This window comes from Peromyscus californicus, unplaced genomic scaffold (genome assembly GCF_007827085.1).
Source record: "Peromyscus californicus insignis strain IS unplaced genomic scaffold, ASM782708v3 Scaffold_8__1_contigs__length_139910024, whole genome shotgun sequence".
NCBI lineage: Eukaryota > Metazoa > Chordata > Mammalia > Rodentia > Cricetidae > Peromyscus > Peromyscus californicus.
In genome coordinates, this window is record NW_026294606.1 from 119,723,185 (window position 1) to 119,745,782 (window position 22,598).

Here is a 22,598-nt window from a genome sequence, read left to right on the forward strand (position 1 = left end):
AAGCCTCCAGGGAAATCTCTGTTCACACTCAAAAGCAGATATATAGATGGCTCCATACCCTGCCTTAGCAAAAAAGGTCTTATTTCATGGTGGCCTCGCAGCCACTCAGACCAGGGACAAATGACTTTGAAGGTCTGTGAGAAGTAGAGACAGGAGAATTGCCACAAGTTGCAGGCCTACTGGTCCCCATAGCAAGACTTAGGATAGAGTGAGACTCTGCCTCCCAAGAGCAACAGCAAGATGTTACTTTGGGATTTTAAATAAACTGACTGAGGGGTGGCCAGGTGGGACCTGGGACTATACAGCAGATCCAAGTCATTAAGGCCAAGTCTTGATTCAGACTCCCCAAAGCAGACCCTGTAAGGAGATCTGGGGTACAGTGAGCTTACTTGGGGGAGGAGGAAGGAATCTCAGAAAGCATGAGTGAATCAAGTCAGGCAAGGGAGCAAAGGCAATAAGGATAATTGAGTGGGTTACCTCTGAGGCCAAGGGACTTGATGCCCCCAGACCCTCCGAGAAGCATGGTAGAACCAAGTTCAGGGTCAACCCAGGGAGACAGGAAAGCAGAGCTGTCTGTCCAAAATTTCCTACTCTCCACCTTCTGACTAAAGATCTAAACCCGAAGGGGCATATCCAACTCCTGTCTTCAAATAACTACATTGCCTGGATACATCTCTGCTCATTAAACACGTTCATCCCTCCCTGACGAGTGCCTGGAAAGAACCATGGTCAATGGGGCTTTCTGATGTCTTTCTTCCCTCTGGTAAATACTAGTGAAAGATCTAGGGTGTAGACCTGGCAGATTACGTCTCCGGCCCTCAGCAGTAGCTCCCTGGGCCTTGGCTGATGTGGTGACAGATCATCAAAGCACAGCCCAGATGACCCAGGGTCACAGCTTTATGACCCGACCCAGGTCATAGCCCCATCTGGCTCACCCGAGCCAATCCAGCTAGGGCCTGGACTGAAGGATTCAACTTCCCTCCCAAGGGGATCTGAAGTGCAAAGGCCCAGCACGTGGACACCCTCTCCTGTTAAGTGTTCTTCCTTCCTTCCTTCCTTCCTCTGCCTTGCACAATGGAGAAAGCCCCATGTCGTTAATCACCAGGGCCCACGCTGCAGGACTCCCAAGCCTTCCTTGTAAAGCCCCATGGAAAGCAAAGGTTCTGTTTGGGTCCTGATTTGCTTCAGAACCAGGCTCAGAACTTGGAAGTTGCAGACAGAAAACAAAGGAGGAGGCAAGGGCAAGGTAAACTGAATCTGTCAACATGTCACCTTGAGGATGTTCTACAGTGCAATTTCTTCCTCCCTTATCCAGAAGAGGTACTGACTTCTCCCATCTTCAGCTTCCCAATGGGACTAACCACAGGCATGGCGGGTCCTTCAGCTCCCTTAAAGCAAAAACCATGACTCTTAATCCAGCCGCAGGAGAGCATTAACGCAAGCACGCAGGCTCACCCACTCCCAGGGCCAACGTTGCTTGATGGTTATTTCTAAGTCAATAAATGGGGACCCATAACGCCCTTGCCAGGCATCTGCAGCAGCACCTTCAAACCCAACTTGAGCCTTTGCGTTTCCTCATCACACTCTGGAGAGAACTGCTAAAATTGGCTCATTCTTGTGTGGCCCTTGGAAAGTCTGTAGGCTCAGAAAGAGCAGGGGCTGGCTGGTCTGCCACGTGGCTGGTCATACACAGAATGCTTCATCAGGGTTTGGTCACCAAGTGGATGAGCCCTTGACCTCACAAGGGGAACTCTGGCTCCCGAGAGGTTAGAATCATTCTTGCCAGGAGGGAACAGTTCCAACTCTGATTTGAGCTGAGTTCTTTGCCTCAAGGGTCAGTCACAATGTCATAGAACCCCGTAGTCTGAGCTCTCAGCTCTCTTTGAAAGAATGGGACAGCCCGCTGAAATTAAAGAATGTTGGGGTGCTTAAGTAGACACCATAGATAAGCCCCTGGTGGGTCTCTGGTCTCCACCGTCCTGCCTTCTCCCGGGACCAAGCAACTTGTGCTACTTTCTTTGGGTGGTCAGAAAGAGAAGTCGCTTGAGAAATGTCCAACTTCTGTTTCATTTCCCAGCACTAATTCAATGTCCCCTGAACTGCGGGGCCACATCTACAGATGCTAAACACAGTACGAGTCCCAGGACAGATGACATAACCACTGGAAGGTATGAGGCAGGTGTGCACCAGCACTGAAGAAAGTTCCCAAATGCCCACCCTGGGTAAACACTGCAAGCCAACCACTGTGGGCAGCTGGAGTAAGAGGTCTCCAGCTCCTGCCATTCCCCCACCCCCACCCCAGTGCAGATAGATCACACATATACACAGTGTTGTAGCATGAATCTTAAAAGGTCTTATTAATAAAATCAAACCTGAAGCCAGGTATTGGGGTGAATGCTGGAAGATCAGAGAAGCAGAACAAGCCACAGCTAACCTCACCTCGCCAATTCCTCAGCTGATCCTGTTTCCTCAGACTGGAAGCCTCTGAATCCTCATCCAAATGGATCTCAGCTGAACTGCTGCTAAAAGCCTAAAAGCTTAACCATCTCTAGTTCCTAGTCTTCACACCTTATATACCTTTCTGCTTCCTGCCATCACTTCCAGGGATTAAAGGCGTGTGTCACCATGCCTGGCTGTTTCCAGTGTGGCTTTGAACTCAGAGAGATCCGGATGGATCTTTTCCTCAAGAATGTTAAGATTAAAGGTGTGTGTGCCACCATTTTCTGGCCTCTATATCTAGTGGTTGTTCTGTTCTCTGACCCCAGATAAGTTTATTAGGGTGCACAATATTTTGGGGAACACAACATCACCACACAATGTTGAACCACGGATGACAGAAGCGAAAGAATGGACCCTGGGGTTCCGTTTCCACAAAGCGCAAAACTGGGCTGTGAATGCTGAAAGGAGCATCAGGGGCTACCCAGGAGCCTCCTCCTTCCTTTGTCTGGTCACGTGGATTCTCAGTTTGTGTGAAAAGGCATATGCTCCATGCTTCCGGTATACGCACTTCATTCATAGAAAGACTGCTAAATAAGAAACGTGGAAGTTTCTTGGAAAGGGAAAAACCCTGAATGCCCAGCGAAACACGAGTTACATGCATCAACAGAGCACAGTGGTTAAGCTGCAGGCTCTCTGGGTTCCTGAGTGTGAAGCCCGACACGCTCACTTTTAGCGGTGTGACCTCAAGTCGGTGATTTAACCACTCTGTGCCTCAGTTGTTTTGCTTTGTTGTGTTCGTTACTGTCTATAAAACAGAAGAAACAGCGGCCCCTGCTTCAATGGGCTGTTTGAGGTTTAAAAGAGGGAATATCTGTAAGGAGCTTAAAACCCTACCTGGCACCATGAGTGCTAGGTGCCTATAAGCTTTTATGAATAGGAATATGATGACAGAGACACTTCTCTAGCCATACATACTAATAACGGGAAAGATGCTTTTAAAGTGCGTTAACTGACACTCACCGAGCACCTAATTACCTGTTATTAGCACTTTACTGGTATCCAGTCCTCTAAGTCTGCTCACAGCATTTTACACATGGAGACACAGAGAAGCCAAGCCACTTAGGCAGCGGTCCCCCGAGAATAAGATGCAGAACTGGGAAGTGCCAACATGTTTATGCCCTGGCTCACAGCCTGCACCCAGAGTCCTGGTGTCATATGGAAGACACATGATGCTGAGAAGGATGTTCCACCGGTGCCCATGAGCCACTGAGACTGCCCCTCCCCACAATTCCTATGGTGGTGCTCTAGAGTGGGGTGACTGGGATGCAGGGAGGAGAGGAAAGTTGCCGATCAAGTTGTTCAGAAAATCCTTGAATGTAAATGTCATGAGCTGGTAAAACTCTGTAAGAGCCCAGCTTTGGCGTTTTATTTTTGATCTTGTTTTTCTCTCCCTTTTCTCCCACACAATTCCCAGCACACCAGCCACACTGAGCAACTTGACTTGTCTACTGCCTCTAAATGGCTGGACATACGGCCAACTGTCACCAATGATTAAAGTAGGATTTCCCAGAGGTTCCAGAACTCTTTCAAAATTCAAAACCTTGGACTCTTGCAAAAAAGAAACACAGCCCATGTTCTCTTAAACACATGTATTGTGAGACTTGGCACTGGGCTGGCCTTCCTCTTTTGGTTTTTAAAGTTGTGGGCCAACAGCAGTCTTCTCTGCTTTAAACAGATCTCATTGGTTGCTGCTACCCAGCTGGGCCCCCACCACACATACACCCCTGTGTCCTGGCTAGAACTTGACACAAGCTAGAGTCATTTGAATTAAGAAAATGTCTCCACAGATTGACCCGGGAACAAGCATGTGGCACATTTCTTCATTAATGACGAATGCAGGAGGGCCCAGCTTACTACTGGCAACACCACCCCTGGGCAGATGGTCCTGGGTTCTAGACGAAAGCAAGCTGAGCAAGCCAATAGGTAGCACTTCTCTACGGTCTTTGCATCAGTACCTACCTTGAGTTTCTGAACTGACTTCCTTAAAGGATAGACCATAAGCTGTAAGATGAAATAAACCATTTCCTTTACAAGTTGCTTTTGGTCATGATGCTTCATCACAGCAATAGAGACCCTGATGAAGACATCCAGGTTATAAATTATGATGATGCATCTGCCACACAGACCTGACTAGACTCCACCATAGTGCATCCACTAGTCCAGTGCAAAATGAGACCTGGAACCCCTTTCCCAAACGTGTTGAAAACCTTCAAGCTGGTGCAACAGAAAGAAGATTAAGCCACTTGCAGGAAAGTTCCAAGCAAAGGTGCAGGGCACAGGTGCCCTAATTGGCTTTCTATTAGGAAGGGAAAGGGTTTATTTGGTTTATAGTTTCATATCATAATTCACCACGGAGGGAAGCCAAGGCAGGAACTCAAGCAGGGCAGGAACCCAGAGGCAGGAACTGAAGAAGGGGCCATAGAGGAACACTGTTTACCAGCTTGTTCCTCGTGGTTTGCTCAGCCTGCTTTCTTATACATCCCAGGACCACCTGCCCAGGGGCGGCTCCAACGATGTGGGACGATCCCTTCCACATCAATCATTAATAAAGAAAACACCCCCACAGACTTGCCTGTAAACAATATGATGGAAGCATTTTCTCAAGATTCCCTTTTCCCAGACATATCTAGGTTTATGCCAGGTTGAAGAAAAGCAACCCACACAACAGGTCACATGACCAGGAAGTCAGCCCCATGAATACACACAGGGTCTCCTGCAGAGCCCAGGACCTAGTATCTATCCAGTCAATACACTGAATGCAGAGCCTAGAACCTGTTGATTCTAATCTACAGATGAATCCAGGACCTGGTCAGTGGTCAGTCAGTCCACAGAATGCATATCTCACCATCTCCTTACCCTCTGAATGCGTGGTTTGGGCACAGGAACCTGAATGCTGTACCGTTTGTAAGGACTTATAAGCAAGAGGCGTTACCCCCTAGTCCTTGCTACGACAGCTCGCCCCCACTAGAGCGCTAGAGGGTGGGATGCACTGTTTTTCCCGGAGGAGGCAAGTGAGGCAGAGCTGCACCGTGCTAAAGGTCACACAGCTGGCAGGACATGCTTCTGCATTTCACCTCCAGAGACCAGCGCACAGAGCCTGCTACTGAGTTAGGGTGGGATGTCCTCAGGGAATCCGACTACCCCTCTGAGGCCATGGCCCATTCTTGCTCTGTGTAGCTTCCTCATCCTCTACCCACCCCCAAGAGGAACAATCCTTCAACAGAAACATCTAACCCCATTACACCACCAGCACAGTTTATGGGCCAGGTGGGAAGCCTGGCTCTGGACAGAAAGACAGCAGCGATGTGTCCTTCTTCATCCACATTCCAAGCCTGGATGGAGGGGCAGATAGCAAGAGGTGAGGCATGTCCCCTGGGGCAACCTGCAAAGCTCACTCAGTGGCATGACCACTCAGAGCAGATGTCAGATGCCGAGGCAGCCCCCACCACGCCCACGGAACCCCTTCAGTTACTGGATCATTGTGCTAGAGAAGAGGGTGAGACACTCGGGGCCCAGGACAGGAGGACCCAGACAAAATGATCATGCTTGGACACCGCAGAAAGACGTGCCTCTGTTCCTGCTCTCCTCCCGGAGGTCACAGACCTAATACGTTGTCAAGAGCTCACTGCTCACTCCAGACTCACAAAATGGACTTCTATTCATGGACACTGGCCCACCTACAGCATGCATGGAACGAGACCCCAGTGGAGGAGACAGAGATACAGAACGATGGCAGCATCCTGAAGTATGACTGAGACCATGTCTGTACATAGTAGGCTCTCAATTAATGCCTACTACAGTGAGCTCAAGTAAAATGGGAAATTCTGTTGGCGGGGGAACATTGTTCTAGCTTTGGACTTCATTGTGTCAGTGATTAACAAATTTTCCCTCCAAGGGCTAGGTAGCAAATACTCAAGTTGTGGTCTCTTCATGAAACCACCAGCCGCTACTGCTCAGTACAGAAGCAGCGGAGACAATACAGGCACTGATGGGCATTGCTAGCAACCAATAAAACTTTATTTACAAAAATCAGTGAACAGAGGTTTAGGGACCCTGATCTACCGCCTTCACACAAGCACTTACTGTGTCACAGTCTCTTTGAGTCAGGAATCCAGACACATGAGACTTAGCTAGAGTCTCTGGCTAGTAGCTCTCAGGAACTTGCAGTGAAGTGAGCAGCAGAGGCCACAGTCACCCCAAATTCAAGGTCTGGGGAGCCCATTGGGATTATAGGGATGCACCAGTCCACGCAGCTCAATAACCTACACGGGGGGAGGCCTTGGTGACTCCCATGTAGACCACCCCACACTGCTACCTGCTGTCCATGTGATCCAAAACCATGTGATCCAAAAAACAGCGCGGGAAGCCAGGAGCTCTCTCCACAACAACCCACGTGCAGAATTAACATCTCACTGCTCCACCAGAAGCCAATTCTAAGCTTTCTGTAATAAAAACAGAGAAAGAGAAACACAAGGAGTGAATAATACTTGAAAAGTAAGAGTGATCCCAGTTCTAATGTGACAGATTTATAGGGGCTGGGAGGAGGTAGCTTAGCCAGTAAAGTGCTGGGCATCCAGGCAAAGGACTGAGTGCAATCCTCAGATCCAGGCAATAAAGAGCTGGGTGTGTTAGTGCATACTTCTAATCTCCCAGCACTTGGAACATGGAGACAAGGGGATCCCTGAGTTCAGTGCCTAGCAAGCTCCTAGCCAGAGACTCTGTCTCAAAAAAAAAAAAAGAAAGAAAGAAAGAAAGAAAGAAAGAAAGAAAGAAAGAAAGAAAGAAAGAAAGAACTAAGGTGGATGGGGCCTGAGGAATGACACTCGAATACACACACACACACACACACACACACACACACACACGGCCAAACAACAGTCCCTATAATATAGACTCAAAAGCCCAATATTTAAAGGAGCCCTCACACAGCAAAGGTCGACAAGACAGCAAGAAGCCCATCTCTTTTGTTAGTTTTCAATTACCTTACAAAGAATTAAATTTCATTGTGTCATATATTTTTCTCCCCTCCACCTTCTCCCTCATCCACCCTCCCTGCCTGGTGCCCCCCCCGCCCCCCCTCAGTTGCCTCTTTCCTAGTTTAAAGTCACATGACCACCACCCCTTTTCAAGCCCAGCCTCATGTGGGCTCAGACTCAGTGATGCCAGATTGGCGTTTCAACAAGTTTAAAATGGAAAACTTGAAGGTTATTAATGTAGCTCAGTGGTAGAGTGCTTGCCTTGAGGCTCTGGGTCGGATCCCCAGCATCGTGAAAAGAAGGAAGGGAGAAAGGGAGGAAAGAAGGGAGAGAAGCTGGTTGGGAAAGAGAGGCCAAGACAGCAACAAGTGGGGAGGGGCAGGTTGAGATAGTAAGTCTCCAGATTTTAAATAAGGGCAATGGTGACAGAGAGTTACTGATCCCCTTCAGGGCTCAGCAGTCATATAGCCAGGGCTGCTGAGCCAGGGTCTATGGGGAAAGGGCCCCCAGGGAGTGAGCTGGGAACAGGAGAGAGCCACACTGTTTGGACAAGGCTATAGGATATAGCTTCCACTGGGACCTTCCCAGGCACTTGTAGTTAGAATCTCTGAAAACCTGGCCCCAAGAGTGAAGGGGACAATTATCTGGCTGCTTCTTCCTTTGTTAGCACAATGTGTCCTGCATCTGCACATGACACATGTGTGAGAGTCCTGCTGGCACAGGAATCCAGAAGATGTAGAGGGTGTCCTCAGCACAGGCCTGCCTCCACCTTGCTCAAGCAGTAACTGGAACTAGAACTGAAGGGACCAGAGTGACACACAGGTATCCACAGGGTTGACTCTCTCTGGAATAAGTCAGGTATCCTCCGCCCTCACCTTGTAGACTTCAAGCATGACCCCATGATGGCTTTGACCAATGAAATGTGAGCAGAAGGACCCTAGTTCACATCCAAGCAGAAGCATCAACAGTCAGTGCTCAAGTCACCTTTTTGTCTTGCGAGAATCCAGAGAGTGGATTGGAGTCATAGCCAAGGACATGCAGAGGGAAGATGGCCACCATTAAGATCTGAGGGCTGTCTGTTGTTGCTGCCAGCTGCAGCCCAGGCTGGCAACAACCAACTCTACCTAAAATTCCAAAACCATAGAAAATGACCACACCCGATGGGAGTGAGCCTGGGGCCATCACCACATGACCTCCATGGTAAATCAGCGGAAGTCCAACTTAACCAATGAACTGGCTTTTGAAGTTCACATGCAAGCTGCAGGCTTGGGGGAGGGAGTCTCTCCTTGATAATACAATCACATAGCCTTTAGGCAACCATCAGTAGACCAGGATACCTAGGGAGCTGGGCCTAAGGACCAAGTCCCTCTAACTGAGAGTGAGATGGCAGGGAGAGATGAGTTTGTGGAGCAGAAAGTGTAGGTCTACCTGCCTTCTTCCTCGGGGGCCTAAGGGAGTGCTGGAGTAAAGATTCAGAAAGGAGGCCTTTCGCTAAAGGGCCAGGTCTCCTAAATTCACTTTGCTCCTCCGACTGGTGATTCATTCACGTGCTTCCGTGTTCACTTCAGTGTGAGCCTATTCGCCTCTTCTGAGTTCAGCAGTGTTTCCCAATTAGCTCTCCAGGTTTAGTGAGGTCACATGCCAACTGAGGAGAGACAAGGCAAGCACTTGGAGCTCCATCTCCACCCTGGGCACATGGCACATGCCCTGCCTTTTGTTTGGAACAACACTGGACAACAAGTATAAAACGTGAGCTGCAAATGCAATTTTAAATTCTCTATAGCTACATTTGGGCTTAATTAATATTTAATTTACTTTTTGTGTGTTTTGTTTTGGTTTTGGTTTTAGAGACAAGATTTCACACTCTAGCTTCTGTTGGCTGGGAACTCACTTTATGTAGATCAGGCTGGTCTCCAACCCAGTGATCCTCCTGCCTCTGTCACGTAAGTACAGTGATTATATGCAAGCATGACTATACCCAGGCTAGCAACTGTATTTTAAACGGTAAGAAGAGGTAAAATTGTGTGTTTGAGTGTGTGTGTGTGTGTGTGTGTGTGTGTGTGTGTGTGTGTGTGTTGGCTGATGGTATAAAGTGTATGCAGTGTTAAGAATGGAGTCCACAGTCTATGCATGCTAGACATTTGCTCTATCACGAATCTGCTTTACCAGGCCAATTAATTTTAATAACACACTTTATTTAATCTAATAAATGCAAACCAGCACCACTTGGATATGTGGTCAGCCTTTTCGAGTCTAGCTCCCAGCCTTCCTTTCGGCCCTTGTCTTTGATGCTAACCATGTGTTTTGCATCTAGCTCATCTCTCAGTTTGGAGGACTGCATCTTAGGTGGCCAATACCACCTGTAGCTAGTGATCCCTCTATCATAGAAAGCAATCCTAAAATGCGCTTCCCTCAGAGGTTTTTTTTTTTTTTAACTGCTCTATCTCAGCTAAAATGTCACCAAACCCATCCTCTGCCTGTGCCCCTAAAGTCAAGGTCTTCTAGCCCCTACCACATCACCCCATCTACTGGGTTCCAGGGCTTCTGTCACTCAGGGTCCCACGCTGGAGGGCTGAAATTACAAGAAGCGGTTCTCTTATGGCTTCAGAGCAAGACAGCCCCACTCTCCTGAGGCTCTGAAAAGAAATCCTTCCTTGCCTCTTGCTGCTGTTGGCCTCCCTCAGGTGGTGGCTGCATGCATTGGTCTCCGTCTCCTTTGGGTCCCAAGCTATGTCTTCCATCTCGTTATAAAGGTACTCACCATACTGAGAAGATCCTTCCCTCTTCGAACGTGAGACAAAATGACAGCAGCCGTGTACCGTAGAGGATCCCGTCAGCTGTCATCACGCTTCCAAACAGGCTTCCTTCCTGGTGTTCCAGGAGGCTCTGGGTCGGGTAGGGCTCTATCCACGCCATCCCTGGCCTCTCGCCTTCTCTCACCTGTGTCCTCATTTGGTCGCCCCCACTGAAACATAAGGGCATTCGAGCCAGTCTGTGTACCCTCACCGCTCCACGCCCAGCGCTCGGAGCGGAGAAGGCTTCCTGCAGCTGCTTGACGCAGAGAAAGAGGGAAAGGAAGACAAGGCAGGGAGAGAGTGAGAGAATGACGGAGAAGAAACAAACTCTCCTGGAAGAGACGGAACTCATCTCCAAGATGGTTCATGAGAACCAAGACAGGCCTAAGCCACGGGGGGCATTGGGAGGGCCTGGCTCCATCATTCCTACTGGGCAGCAGCCTATCTAGATTCTCCTAGAAGCTCAAGGATCAGCCCTGCTACAACTCTGTGACCACAGCGCAAAAGGACACAACTATCCATCCCTTGGACTTCTAGAAAGCAGCCCTCAACCAATGGGAGCTCAACCTTACCCCACCCTGGGTGAGCCCCGGGAAAGCAGAGAGGGCCAGGGAAGAAAGTCAGGAAGAGGTTCTCAGCCTTGCAGCAGCTGCTCTCCATCCCTAGGTCTTCTTTTCATGAGTAGGACTGTCTACCAGAGGATCTGATCCATTTTCATGGACATCACGAGTGGCTACCAGCCCTACTACCTAGAGGTCCCTGAGAGAAGCCGATGAGCTTGGGACTGAACCACAGCGGGCTCTAGAAGATTGCACTCAGATAGGAAGGTGGTCGGGGCTGAGTGTGTGGCTTTGTGGCAAAAGGCTTGCCTAACTGGGAATGAAGGGGAGGGGCAGGAAGAGGAGAGGAAGGGGGAGAGAAAAGGAAAAGGGAAGGAAAGGGAAGAAAGGAAGGGGGAAGAAGGGAGGGGGAAGAGAGAAGTTGAGGGGGGAGGGAAGGGAAGGAAGATGGACGAGGGGTCTGAAGGACAGGTCTTGTATATTTTAGCCTTCCAGTTTGTCAAACAAACCTTGAGATCTAAATGTTTGAGTGGTCTTAAAATACCATGTAGACAATTGGATCAATGGAGAAGTCACTACTAAGATGAACCACAAAAGTAGAGGTACTAGACCATCTCCATGTGTCAGGGGGGAGTCTGGAAGCTCCAGCAGTGTGGGTGGGAATGTGGGGGGGGATGGCAAATGTTGTAAACTTCTGAAAAGTCTACGTTGTTCAGATACCCATCATTAGACCTAAAACTGTAGACCTCTCCTTCCCTCCCAAAGTGGGACCCCAGCAGGGGCACTGAAGCCTGGACACCCGCTCAGTGTTCACTCCAGCCCAGGCCAAGGACTTGGTAAAGAATGAGGAGCGTGAGGGATAGGCATCTGGGGTCCTGTTGGCTCTTCCCTTCAACCCATCCAGTGGGTAGTCTTCCCAGATCCCTGCCCCAGTTCTCAAAGACTCCAACCCTCTGGTCCCAGAGGGAACAGTTAAAAACATCAGTCCACACTTTTCCAAGTTCCCAAACCCTCAGTTTTCCAATTTTTCAAGGACTGAGTCATCCTCCTAACTTTTTGTGCAGATTAGAGGAATAGTTTCCCTGTTTCGCCTAAACCAGAACACACAGCTTGGTGGACACAGAGGGGGTGACTTCGGCACCCTCTTACCCTCTTGGAAGTCTGCTTCTCAGCAAACATCCTACACAACCATGTGTGGCCTCTCAACAGTCTGCCCACTGAAGGATGGTGAGAATTAAATGCAGTGTTGCCTAAAAACGTTGAATGAGATGATTTGGTAATAATAACTCAGCATGTTAAGTTTTGCCTTGACATGTTCGCATTTGTTTTAACAGCGCCAGCAAACCCTAAGTCAGGACAGCCCTGGAGACCCTTGATGTCATTTTAGCTCATAGGAGACCGAGAAAGAAACATTCCCTTTTCAGGCTCTCATTTCTTAGAGTCACTACTCACACCCCCAGCGTTTGTTAATACCACCGGGTGTACTTGAACCCCAAGGAGGAAGGGGCAAGGCTCAGGAGCATGGTGTGCTGCTGTTAGCCGTGTTTCTTTTCTGCCAACAGCTACTTTCCCGTCTGCAGAGGTGGTGGATGGACCAAATACTTTTCCAAAACGATGCGTTTGAGTTTTGTAAAGGACTCAATTTAAGGAAAAATCTTCAGTCCCTAACAGTAGAGTGCTGGCAGGATGCTTGAAGGTTGAGAAACCTGACCCTAGACAATGGCCGCCTTTCCACAATGCATTTCGGCTGCCTGCGGAGCCCCCGCTAGGGACTTCCCTAGTAGGAAGTAGGGGACAAGGAGGCAGGAAAATGTCCTGCGGTGGGCTGTGGGGTTTGCCCGCTAGATGTGGGCCCTGGGGCCCTGAGCTCCCAGCGAGCATAAATCTCTTCCCTTCCAGCCCCAAGCAGAGCCTGGCCTGCCTCTGCCGACTTTCACCTGTGGGCCCTGGCCCCCCACTGTGAGTGGCAGCCGCCTTGCTTGCCGACCTTGACCACATGTCCTCCCTATTCAGATTCCCTGCCGGTTTCCTTCTCACCTAACGTTCTACCGGAGGTTCTTTGTTCCTGTATCCTGCATTTGGTGTAAACAGCTTAGATGCAAAAATGTAGCAAACTTCTGCCCTCCGGGGATCCGCCATTGTGCTGTAAACCTGTATTTAAGGTTTCCTCCCTCTTTCAATAAACGGCATTTGGCTGGCATTCGGCATTCAGCCGTGGCGAATGACTCGCTGTCTCTTGTCCCTTATTTTTTAATCCACAGCCCCTCGCTCGGACATGGTGAACGGGTGGTGATGGCGCGGGCGTTATCCCTACATTCACCCTTCTCGGGGCCCTGGGCCCGTCACCCGAGCTTGGCTGCCTCTGTTGGATTACTGGGAGTCAGCCTCGTCGCCGCTGAGCCCATGTCTAGAAAAGAAGTGGGTCTCTGACAGCCAGCTGGGTCAACCTGACAGGGTCAAACGATGCCCACGCACCCCCAGGATGAAGGAGACGCGTGTGGCGCAGGGCACGCGGTGCGGCTATGTTTCATTCTAAAAGGTCACTCGAGTCGCAAACAACGTGTAGCCGTTAGAGAACACAGCCAGGCTCTCCTTCACAGGACTCTGATTGCCAGGAAAGGTTCCGAGGCCGCTGGACCTGGGGCGCGCCAGACAGTCGGGAGCGGGAGAAGCTGGTTTCCCTTCACCAGGCTTTAACCTGGGCAACGGCGCCTTGGTGGAAGGCAGAGCAGGCGGAGGGCAGGCAGGGCGCTCCTAGAGGTCATTTCTTCGTCCCCCAGTGGATAACTAGGGCCACAAGGCCGGGTGCCCACTATCGGGCTCTCTTGGGTCCACACCAACCTTGCCCACTCCGCACAGCAGAGGGAAACGCATCATTTCCATGCAACAATGCAAAAGCGCTCATTACCATATTCTCAATATGCATGAAGAAAATGTGCGACGTTGGCCGAGCCCCATCGCCCTGCTCTGGCCTCAGCATCCAATAAGGCGACATATTCATCTCCCAAGATGGATGAGAAGGGGATGCCGGGGAAGCAGCTCCACGGGCGGGGGAGGGGACAGACTCTGTAGAGGAAAGGGAGCGAGAATAAACCAGGAGAAGAGAGCCTGGGATAGACCAAGATTGAAATAGGACGGATCGGGACGAAAGAGAGGGAGGGAAAAAAAGAAGAAGAGGAAACGGAGAAAGGGAGAGGGATGAAAGATGCAAAACGGGGTTGAAAAAAATGAAATAAAAAAAAATACCCAGAAAAAAAGGAACCAAAAACAACACATAGAGAGTCAAAAAAAGAGGAAAAACATGCCCCGGAAATCAAACACACAGAAAATGCGAGGAATAGACAGGACGGAAAAAAACAAGGAGGTCAGCGGAAATGCTTGGCGCAGGTGGAAAAGGGATGATCCTGAAGAGGAAAAAAGAAATAAAACTACTGTAGCTCAGGGCCACGGTTTTCCATCCATGCTGGGATTCCGGGAGCTGCCGCGCAGATCTGGCCACTCGAAGGCCGGTGGCAGAGGGCCTGGTCCGGGAGGATCAGGAGCGCGGAGGGCCGGCTGGAGAACCTCGCGCCCATCCTGGGGAGGCCGGGCCGCTCCGCGGTGCACAAATCCGGCCTGGGGTCCACGCCGCCGCTGCTGAAGTCTTTCCGACCGGCGGCCTCTCTGGCGCGGGGAGAGAAGTTTGCAAAGTTTACCCCGAAGTTTCCCGTGGCGTCTCTGGACCCAGGGACAGCCTCCGAGGCCCTGACAGCTTACAGGGCTCAGCCAGAGTTGCACGGCAGACGTGGCGGCGCCCGGCCCGCGCCTCCTGGGATGCTCCGAGGCCAGATTCACAGTCAAATGTGAATTCCTCCCGGTGCTACGCCAGGCCACGCATCTGCAAGTCCGTGTGGCTGCTAATAGCGGAGAGAGAGAACGCGAAACCAAGAGAGGGGGAGAGAGAGAAAAGGAAAAAAAAATATTCTCAGCTCAATTTAAGTCTCATGGAAAGGGCTTACAACTGTAATTAAATCATTAAATTCTTGTCTACGCTTCACAGAGCGGAGAGAAATTAACTTCCCACCAACCTCATTTTCTATTTGAACATGAAATAATGATTTTCTGCCCGTCTAATTACAAAGCCAACATCTGATCAAGCCAGCATCCAGAGGGGATTATCGCATGCGCGAGTATTAGACCTCATTACCAGCTTGAGTGCAAAATTATTACATCTTGTAATTGGATGGTGAGATTTATATACAGATCGGCCCGGTTTCTGTAAGATTGTAATTACAAGCTTCGTTGGTTAGCTACTTATCAGAACTTTGCAGGAAAACAAAACAAATGACTGAGGAAAACGAGCGTTTCATTAACCTGTAACCCCAGCGCGGGGGGGGGGGGGGGGGGGGGGGTGAGCAGTGGGAGCGCACGCCACAGCGTCTGCAGGAAGCTGAAGGATGGCCAGCCCGCACCGCCTCTGGGGGGACTCTGGGCCTTGGGAGGAAAACACTGGCCCGGCTGGGAGACCCAGGGCTGCAGCGACTCCCCGAGATGGGGACACAAGCAGGCACTTGGGGGAGCTGAAACCAGGAGAGGGAAGAGATGGGGGTTGGTGGCTCCGAGAGTGAGTGAATTGCGCCAGCTCAGACCCCGGAACCTGGTGGATCTCTGGCCCTGCGTACACGTCGGGCACCTCTCTCAGTTGTCTTCTAGCGTGTATGCTCCTGGAGCCCTGGGCCCAGACCAGAGAGCATCCGCAGCGAGGGCCAGCCGCGCTTTGTGCGCTAGGACCGTTGGAAGAAGGAGGGGTGCTGGAGACGCTTCAGCCGGTGGCACGTTGTTGCATTCGGGTCTTTTTCCAATCAACTCCCCCGTGCACCTGCTTCTCTCTTCGCTCGCTGTGCGAGTGTGTCAATCTGACCTAATCTCCTGGATTAAAAATCCCTTGAAAAGATTCAGCTACCCGCGGATTCACGTTCTTAGTCTGGGAGCTGGGTTCCACTGGCCTGGTCCTGCTGAGGAACCAGAGCCACGTCGTGACTCCAGCCGCTGGGGATACAGAATCCCGACGTGGAGTGCAGATTTCAGGGCCTGGCCAACGCTCTTCCCAGTTGGTCATGGGGTAATGGGGAAGCTGTTTCTGCCCCCGGCCTGGGATGCCTGGAGGGATCTAATTAAGCGAGGTTCTTAGGTTCATTTCTGGGTCTAGAGGTTCACCCTCTGGGCCAGGGGCGGCCCTGGCCGGCGTGAGTCCTTCCTGAGAACAGCCTGGCTCTTCCGGTGTTCTCCCTCTCAGTCTGCAGTCCGACACAACTAGGTCGATAGCTGGTTAATGCAATGTGGAAGGAGCATCTCAAAGGCTCCTGTATGTGTGTGAGAGCGTGTGTGTGTGTGTGTGTGTGTGTGTGTGTGTGTGTGTGTGTGAGAGAGAGAGAGAGAGAGAGAGAGAGAGAGAGAGAGAGAGAGAGAGAGTTGTTGTTGTTGTGTGGTTCTATGTTCTGTTTTTCTTTTCCTTCTGAAAAAAAAAAAAACCAGAAATAAATATCCGTGTTTTCACACAGACACGTACAGCCAAGCCCCTTCACCCCTTGGAATCCAGCTCTGTTGCAAACTGATCCACCACTGTGCAGGCAGGTCTTCCTTCACAGCTGCCTAACAAGACTCACAGTTCTATGCATAGGAAAGATCTTGGGAAATAATGTCACCTCGATTCTGTAACCCTGAGACCCTTCCTGAGCAGGTGAGCCCCGGCTTCCCGAGACAGGTTTAACCAGAAACGGAATTAGGCTGGAGAAAAGCATTTAAAGGCCAGAGCTGGCCTTGCTGTGCCTCCTCTTTCGAGGCTTACCTAAAGCCAACCTCCAGCATCAGGTAAGGAAGGCCAGGAAGGGATAGAGAAGCTGTACAGATCCAGTTTAGGGGGATATTCCAGATGCTGCTATCGAAGTCTAAACTTAGGTAGCTCCCCCAACTTCTGTTTGTGCTTCCCCAGTGATCTTCTGAGTTAGCACCTCCTGGAACCTAAGGCCAGTACAAAGGCCCATGGAATGTAGCAGAAGGTGGCACATGGACTCCAGTTTTGACTGGACCAGGGCGAAAGAAATCTTCATTCCCTAACTTAACTACTCATACCAGAACCGACCAGTCCGAGACCCTCAGATCCCTCCACGCTGGCAGAATTCAAACTTGATTCCTAGATCAACCGGAGGCTCGAGAGTAGCGTTTCTGCCCCTAAGCTGGGACTCATCCTTCTACTGAGAAATCGCAGCCCGGGAGTTGTGTGGGCCGCAGACCGGCAGCAGGCCTGGCCCGCGCGTGGGTCGCTGCCACAGTCTAAATCGCTTATCTGGGAGCCACAGCTATTCCGAGAATTTCAGTGTGGCTTTCCACTGCACACCATAATCCGTGAAGGTGGGCAACTGGACACTATCATTTCAAGTCAGATTTAGGTATCTTACCATAAAACATTTAGTTACCCTACCATAAAACCAAAGTCTTGCTTCATAAAACCAAAGTCTTGCTTCCCACCCCCACATGCACACGCTCCCCGGCTGGGGGATTTTATCACCAAAAGAAAACACTGGCATTGGGCCCAGGGAACAGGAGAAGGGGCAGTGAAATGAATGGTCGCAATCGTCTAAAAACACAACACAGAAACTTCTCGAAGTGCTCTCGGAAAGTTCCCAAAGCCTCCGCTGTGAGGCTCTCAGCTCCTCCCCCACCCCATAGCCAGAGGAGCTCCAACTCTTAGCGTGTTCTGCAAGACCACCTGGGCGCCAAACTCACTTTCTAATGAGAATTCTCTCCGAGGTACCCCAGAGGTGTTAACGTGGTAAACAGCAGGGTTTCCCCGGCACAGATTCGGTATTTTAAAAGCTCGTAGGGGCAGCACGCCTTACTCCCAGGCTGCACGCTCAACTCTTTTAGCTGCCGGCTTAGGCTATTGAGATCGTCCTAGGGACCGGAGCTGAGAATTGCAAAGGGAACCACCACCGTACAGAAAAGCCCGGGGCCTGTCTAGGTCTGGGGTCCCGTCCCAACCCGGAACTACAGCTTCGGAGGGGGCTGAGAATTTTGAAGAGTTGGAAGACCCGAGGGTCGAGGTGACCCTGTACTAACCCGCCACTCCTGGTCTGGGCTCTCCCTTCCCTGTGCAAGCAGGAGGGGGGCGGGAAAGGACAGCGTCCCGTCCCGCCCCGCCCCGCCCGTCGCTCTGTATTCGCGAGGGAAGGCCGCCTCGCCCAGAAGGCTCCCGGGTGATTGGAGACTCCAGGAGGAGACGCGAGGAAAAGTCGAATAAGAGGGCGCAACGTCAGACTCGAGATTTGGGGAAGGGTGAGGGAGGGGGTGGAAGGGCGGGGACGGACACACAGACACTGACGCGGACACACACCCCCAGCACAGCATTCTAAGTGTCTACAACTTTAGATCGCCTTAGCCCAGGGCACAGAGACCGGGGAGAGGAAAGAGAGAATGAGAGAGTAAAGAGATTTTAAAAAGAGAGGAGTCAGACTAGGAAAAGTGAAGAGAGCTGAGAGGTGAGCAAAACCAACCGTGAGAAAGGGAAAGAGGAAAAAGAACCGCAGTTTCCCAGCGTCCAGGACTGCGAAGGAGCCTAGGGAGCGGAAGCGATCAGGGGGTGGGGTGGGGGACGCAGCGAGGGGAGGGGAGAGGAAAGGACAGGAGGGGAGTGTAAACTATAGGAGGGCGAAGGAAGCGAGGCGCGACACAGCTCCGGGAGAGGAGGACAGAACTGAGCGCTAAGCGCAGAGCGGCTCTCCGGCCTAGAGGAGGGAGCGCGGCGCAGAGAGGAGGGGCTTGCGGCCCCGTAGAAATGTCAATCAGAGCCCGGAGCCCGGGGAATCTCGGCCAATCTGTTCGGACCTGACCTGACTCCTCGCCTCCGCCGCCGCTGCCGCCGCCGCCGCGGAGCCGATCAATAGGCGAACGCGGAGCGCAGCGCAGCGCGGGAGGCAACGCGGCCCGGGCTCGGCCCAGCCCCCGATGCGCTCCGGAGCCAGCGTGCGGCGCTGAGCACCGCGGCCCCGGGGGCCGGGCCCCCTCTCCGTAGGTGCCCCGCGGGCCACCATGTCCTTCCCTCAGCTCGGATACCAGTACATCCGCCCGCTCTACCCACCCGAGCGCCCGGGAGCCGCAGGCGGAGGCAGCGGAGGCGGCAGCGCAGGGGGCCGGAGTGGTCCGGGCGTTGGAGCCTCAGAGCTGGCCGCCTCGGGGTCCCTATCCAATGTGCTTTCGTCCGTGTACGGGGCACCCTACGCCGCGGCCGCAGCCGCAGCTGCCGCCGCCCAGGGTTACGGCGCCTTCCTGCCCTACGCTACGGAGCTGCCCATCTTCCCACAGCTGGTAAGAGCCCGAGAAACCCGGGAAAGAAGGGGTTGGAGCTGGGGTGCAGGGCGAAGTGAGCGTGGAGAAGAAAGCCAGGGTCCCGGCGGGAGGGTGGAAGCGGCGACTGCTAGAGCTCACTCGCGCTCCTCCGCGCGTGTCCCCTTCCTTTTCCATGTGCGTACAGGGCGCTCAGTATGAGCTGAAGGACAGCCCTGGGGTCCAGCATCCGGCCACGGCCGCCGCGTTCCCGCACCCACACCCTGCCTTCTACCCCTACGGCCAATACCAGTTCGGGGACCCGTCCCGTCCCAAGAACGCCACCCGGGAGAGCACGAGCACACTCAAGGCCTGGCTCAACGAGCACCGCAAGAACCCGTACCCCACCAAGGGCGAGAAGATCATGCTGGCCATCATCACCAAGATGACCCTCACCCAGGTGTCCACCTGGTTCGCCAACGCCCGCCGGCGCCTCAAGAAGGAGAACAAGATGACGTGGGCACCCCGTAGTCGCACCGACGAGGAGGGCAATGCTTATGGGAGCGAGCGGGAGGAGGAGGACGAAGAGGAAGATGAGGAAGAGGGCAAACGCGAGCTGGAGATGGAGGAGGAGGAGCTCGCAGGGGAGGAGGAGGACACGGGGGGCGAGGGCCTGGCCGACGACGAGGAGGATGAAGAGATCGATTTGGAAAACTTAGACAGCGCCGCAGCCGGGCCAGAACTGGCCCTGGCTGGGGCAACGCACAGGAACGGCGACTTCGGCCTAGGACCCATTTCGGACTGCAAAAATAGCGACTCGGACGACAGCTCGGAAGGCTTGGAGGAGCGACCGCTGTCGGTCCTGAGCCTGGCCCCGGCGCCACCGCCTGTGGCCAGGGCTCCTCCATCTCCACCCTCTCCACCCTCGGGCCTGGACCCCTGCGCTCCCGCACCAGCGCCCTCCTCCGCCCTGCAGAAGCCCAAGATCTGGTCACTGGCCGAAACGGCCACTAGCCCGGACAACCCACGTCGCTCGCCTCCTGGAGCCGGAGGTTCTCCTCCTGGGGCAGCCGTCGCGCCCCCGACGCTGCAGCTCTCACCCGCGGCTGCCGCTGCAGCAGCCGCCGCACACAGACTCGTCTCGGCGCCGCTTGGCAAATTCCCGGCTTGGACCAACCGGCCTTTCCCAGGCCCGCCGCCTGGCCCGCGGCCGCACCCGCTGTCCATGTTGGGCTCGGCCCCACAGCACCTGCTGGGACTTCCCGGAGCCACGGGTCACCCGGCTGCCGCTGCCGCTGCTGCCGCCGCCGCCGCCTATGCTCGGCCTACGGAGCCGGAGAGTGGAACAGGTGACTGCAGGAGTGTGGGGCACAATGGGAGGGTGTTGGTGGGGCTCTCGCCTTGGCTAGAGGGAAAGAACGGGGACTTGGGGTACAAAAGGTGTTTTCCTCTTCGGCCCCTGGAGGCCTGGACCCCGAGTTCTGAAGGCCTCTTTTTTTTTTTCTTCCCCTTGTTTCCTACAGATCGCTGTAGTGCCTTGGAAATGGAGAAAAAGTTGCTCAAGACAGCTTTCCAGCCCGTGCCAAGGCGGTAAGAGACCCCGAGTTTGGGACGCAGAGTGGGAGACCCTTCAGGAGGGATGAGGAATACGCAGAGCCAATGGCAGAAACCGTTTCCTCCCCGCACCCCATCCCGGGAAGGGAGAAACGTGGCTGGGAAACTATTTCTAAAAGGCACCAAAGCCCACTCTTCCGTCACTTCTTGTGGACCCAGAGCCGCTTTTCCATTCTCAGCTCGGGCACCTCAGGCAGGGTCTGTGGGTACAGAGTGGGGAAATCTGGCTACTCCAACAGGCCTCTGGAGCACAAGGCCTCCTCTTCGTGATGCCCACCTCCTTCCAGCCCCGACCTCGAATCCTGATCTCTTCTGTCCAGCTTATAGTTAATACAACCAGGGCTAAACAACTCCATATGCCTGACCCTAGGCTCAGTAGAATGTCCCCTACCTAAGCAGCCTCCATGTCTCTAAATCCCACTTCCTTTGCTTCCGCTCTCTCTTCCAGGCCCCAGAACCACTTGGATGCTGCTCTGGTCCTATCAGCTCTCTCCTCATCTTAATTCTTTCAACAATTTTTAAATCGTTGTACTAATTGTAAAAAAAAAATAAGACAAATCGCTCTGTATAGTTATGACTTGCAAGCATGTCTGTGTATGAATACCTAAAAAAGAAACACTAAACAAACAAACAAAAAAAGAACGAAAGAAAGAAGAAATAAAGCCAGTCCCCCTTGGCTCTCCCCAAGTTGCTTCTGTACTGTCCCACATTAGATTGTGGGGTTCGTTTGTTCTGTTGATTTGGGGGAGGGGTGCAGAGAGAATAAGCGTGTCTGACTCTTTTTGTATATACAGAAAAATGTACATACGTGTGAACCAAATTGTACAAGAAAGTATCTATTTTTGGCTAAATAAATGAGCTGTTGCCACTTTTGACTATAACCGGCGGGTCTGCCACCTGGACCGATCTGTTTGATGGTTCTTTGGTGTTTTAGCGTGTCCCCCTCCCCACCCTACCCCACCCACGGTTGTTTAAAGAATCTACGGGAAAAGACAAGCATGGTCCAGGGACAGCAATGGCGGAAGTGGTCCGCACAGAGGTAGGCAGGCGAGGGCCTCTGCAAGAAGGGGCGATGGTAGTCCCTGGGCCCCCAGAGAAAGGGCCGAGACGGAGGAGAAAATGGGGTCGACTCCCTACGAGGGGCTGGGGAACTGGGTTCTGTCGGCGGGTCCACTGGAGTAGCCTTGGGGCCTTCTCTGATGACTTAGCAGAAAGACTTAGGGAAGCTTCCAGGAGCTCAGGGCGTGGGCTGGGAGGCTCTCCCTCCCTGCTCCCATTCCGACCCCGCACAACTGGTGTTTCTCAGTCGCACGCACAGGCGCTGTCCACGCTCAACTTCGGGGCCGCTCCCATCGCGCTTGCCTCTCCAGCACCTCCTTCTTTATAGGTGCAAGGGTGTAGGGGATCTGCCGGAGAAGCCGGGGTGCTCACGCTTCCCGCTTGGTGGCGTGTGACCGCGCTGGAGTTCGGAGTCCAAGGCCGTAGCCAGGCGGCATTTGGTCTCTAGGTGCTCTGAGCGTTTTACCCTGAGTGCCAGGGAAGGGGCTGCTTTCAGAGATGCCAGCATGGGTTCGGGGTCCAGTCCCCGACACCTTTGGAGCTGGAATTGCGGCTGGAGTCCACGGGGGCAGGGGTGGGGGGGGGTGGGGGGGGGACGACACTGGGAAACCTGGGGCTGGAGCTCCCTCTACAGGACGTAGAGGACGTGGGAGTCCGGCCTCTCCGGCCTCTGCAGCCAGGCCGACCTCCAGGCCCTAGCCCGACTTGACATTGCTGGCCCGGGCCTGCCCAACTTTGACTCTAGGAAGTGGAGAGTCACGCTTAGGATAGTGACGCCTTGGGGTTCGAAGTAG

General features: G+C 52.8%; 2 protein-coding genes across 2 annotated transcripts; one reads left to right on the forward strand and one right to left on the reverse strand.

Annotated features, from left to right (window-relative positions):
- Nucleotides 1-5,877: 5,877 nt before the first annotated feature.
- On the reverse strand, nt 5,878-18,899 carry LOC128104591 (uncharacterized). Its single transcript, XM_052729519.1, has 5 exons — nt 18,699-18,899; nt 17,624-17,763; nt 15,184-15,629; nt 10,237-14,726; nt 5,878-6,941 (listed from the first exon to the last, which is right to left on the reverse strand). The coding sequence occupies exons 1-4, from the start codon at nt 18,897-18,899 to the stop codon at nt 14,269-14,271; spliced, it is 1,245 nt and encodes a 414-aa protein (XP_052585479.1). The 3' UTR covers nt 5,878-6,941; nt 10,237-14,268.
- Irx3 (iroquois homeobox 3) lies at nt 17,107-21,647 on the forward strand. Its single transcript, XM_052728960.1, has 4 exons — nt 17,107-19,173; nt 19,340-20,480; nt 20,655-20,721; nt 21,194-21,647. Exons 1-4 carry the CDS (start codon nt 18,898-18,900, stop codon nt 21,246-21,248), a joined length of 1,539 nt encoding a protein of 512 aa, XP_052584920.1. The 5' UTR covers nt 17,107-18,897; the 3' UTR covers nt 21,249-21,647.
- The last annotated feature ends 951 nt before the right edge of the window (nt 21,648-22,598 follow it).

What these genes read in the sequence shown, in the direction of transcription:
- LOC128104591 (XM_052729519.1), bottom strand. Translation starts at nt 18,899, where the DNA reads ATGGTGGCCCGCGGGGCACCTACGGAGAGGGGGCCCGGCCCCCGGGGC. An exon ending in CGGCGGAGGCGAGGAGTCAG is followed by an intron (nt 17,764 to 18,698) that starts GTCAGGTCCGAA and finishes TCCGGTCCCTAG; the next exon opens with GACGATCTCAATAGCCTAAG. An exon ending in CCCCCGCGCTGGGGTTACAG is followed by an intron (nt 14,727 to 15,183) that starts GTTAATGAAACG and finishes CTCCGCTATTAG; the next exon opens with CAGCCACACGGACTTGCAGA.
- Irx3 (XM_052728960.1), top strand. Translation starts at nt 18,898, where the DNA reads ATGTCCTTCCCTCAGCTCGGATACCAGTACATCCGCCCGCTCTACCCA. An exon ending in TGCCCATCTTCCCACAGCTG is followed by an intron (nt 19,174 to 19,339) that starts GTAAGAGCCCGA and finishes ATGTGCGTACAG; the next exon opens with GGCGCTCAGTATGAGCTGAA. An exon ending in TTCCAGCCCGTGCCAAGGCG is followed by an intron (nt 20,722 to 21,193) that starts GTAAGAGACCCC and finishes TCTCTCTTCCAG; the next exon opens with GCCCCAGAACCACTTGGATG.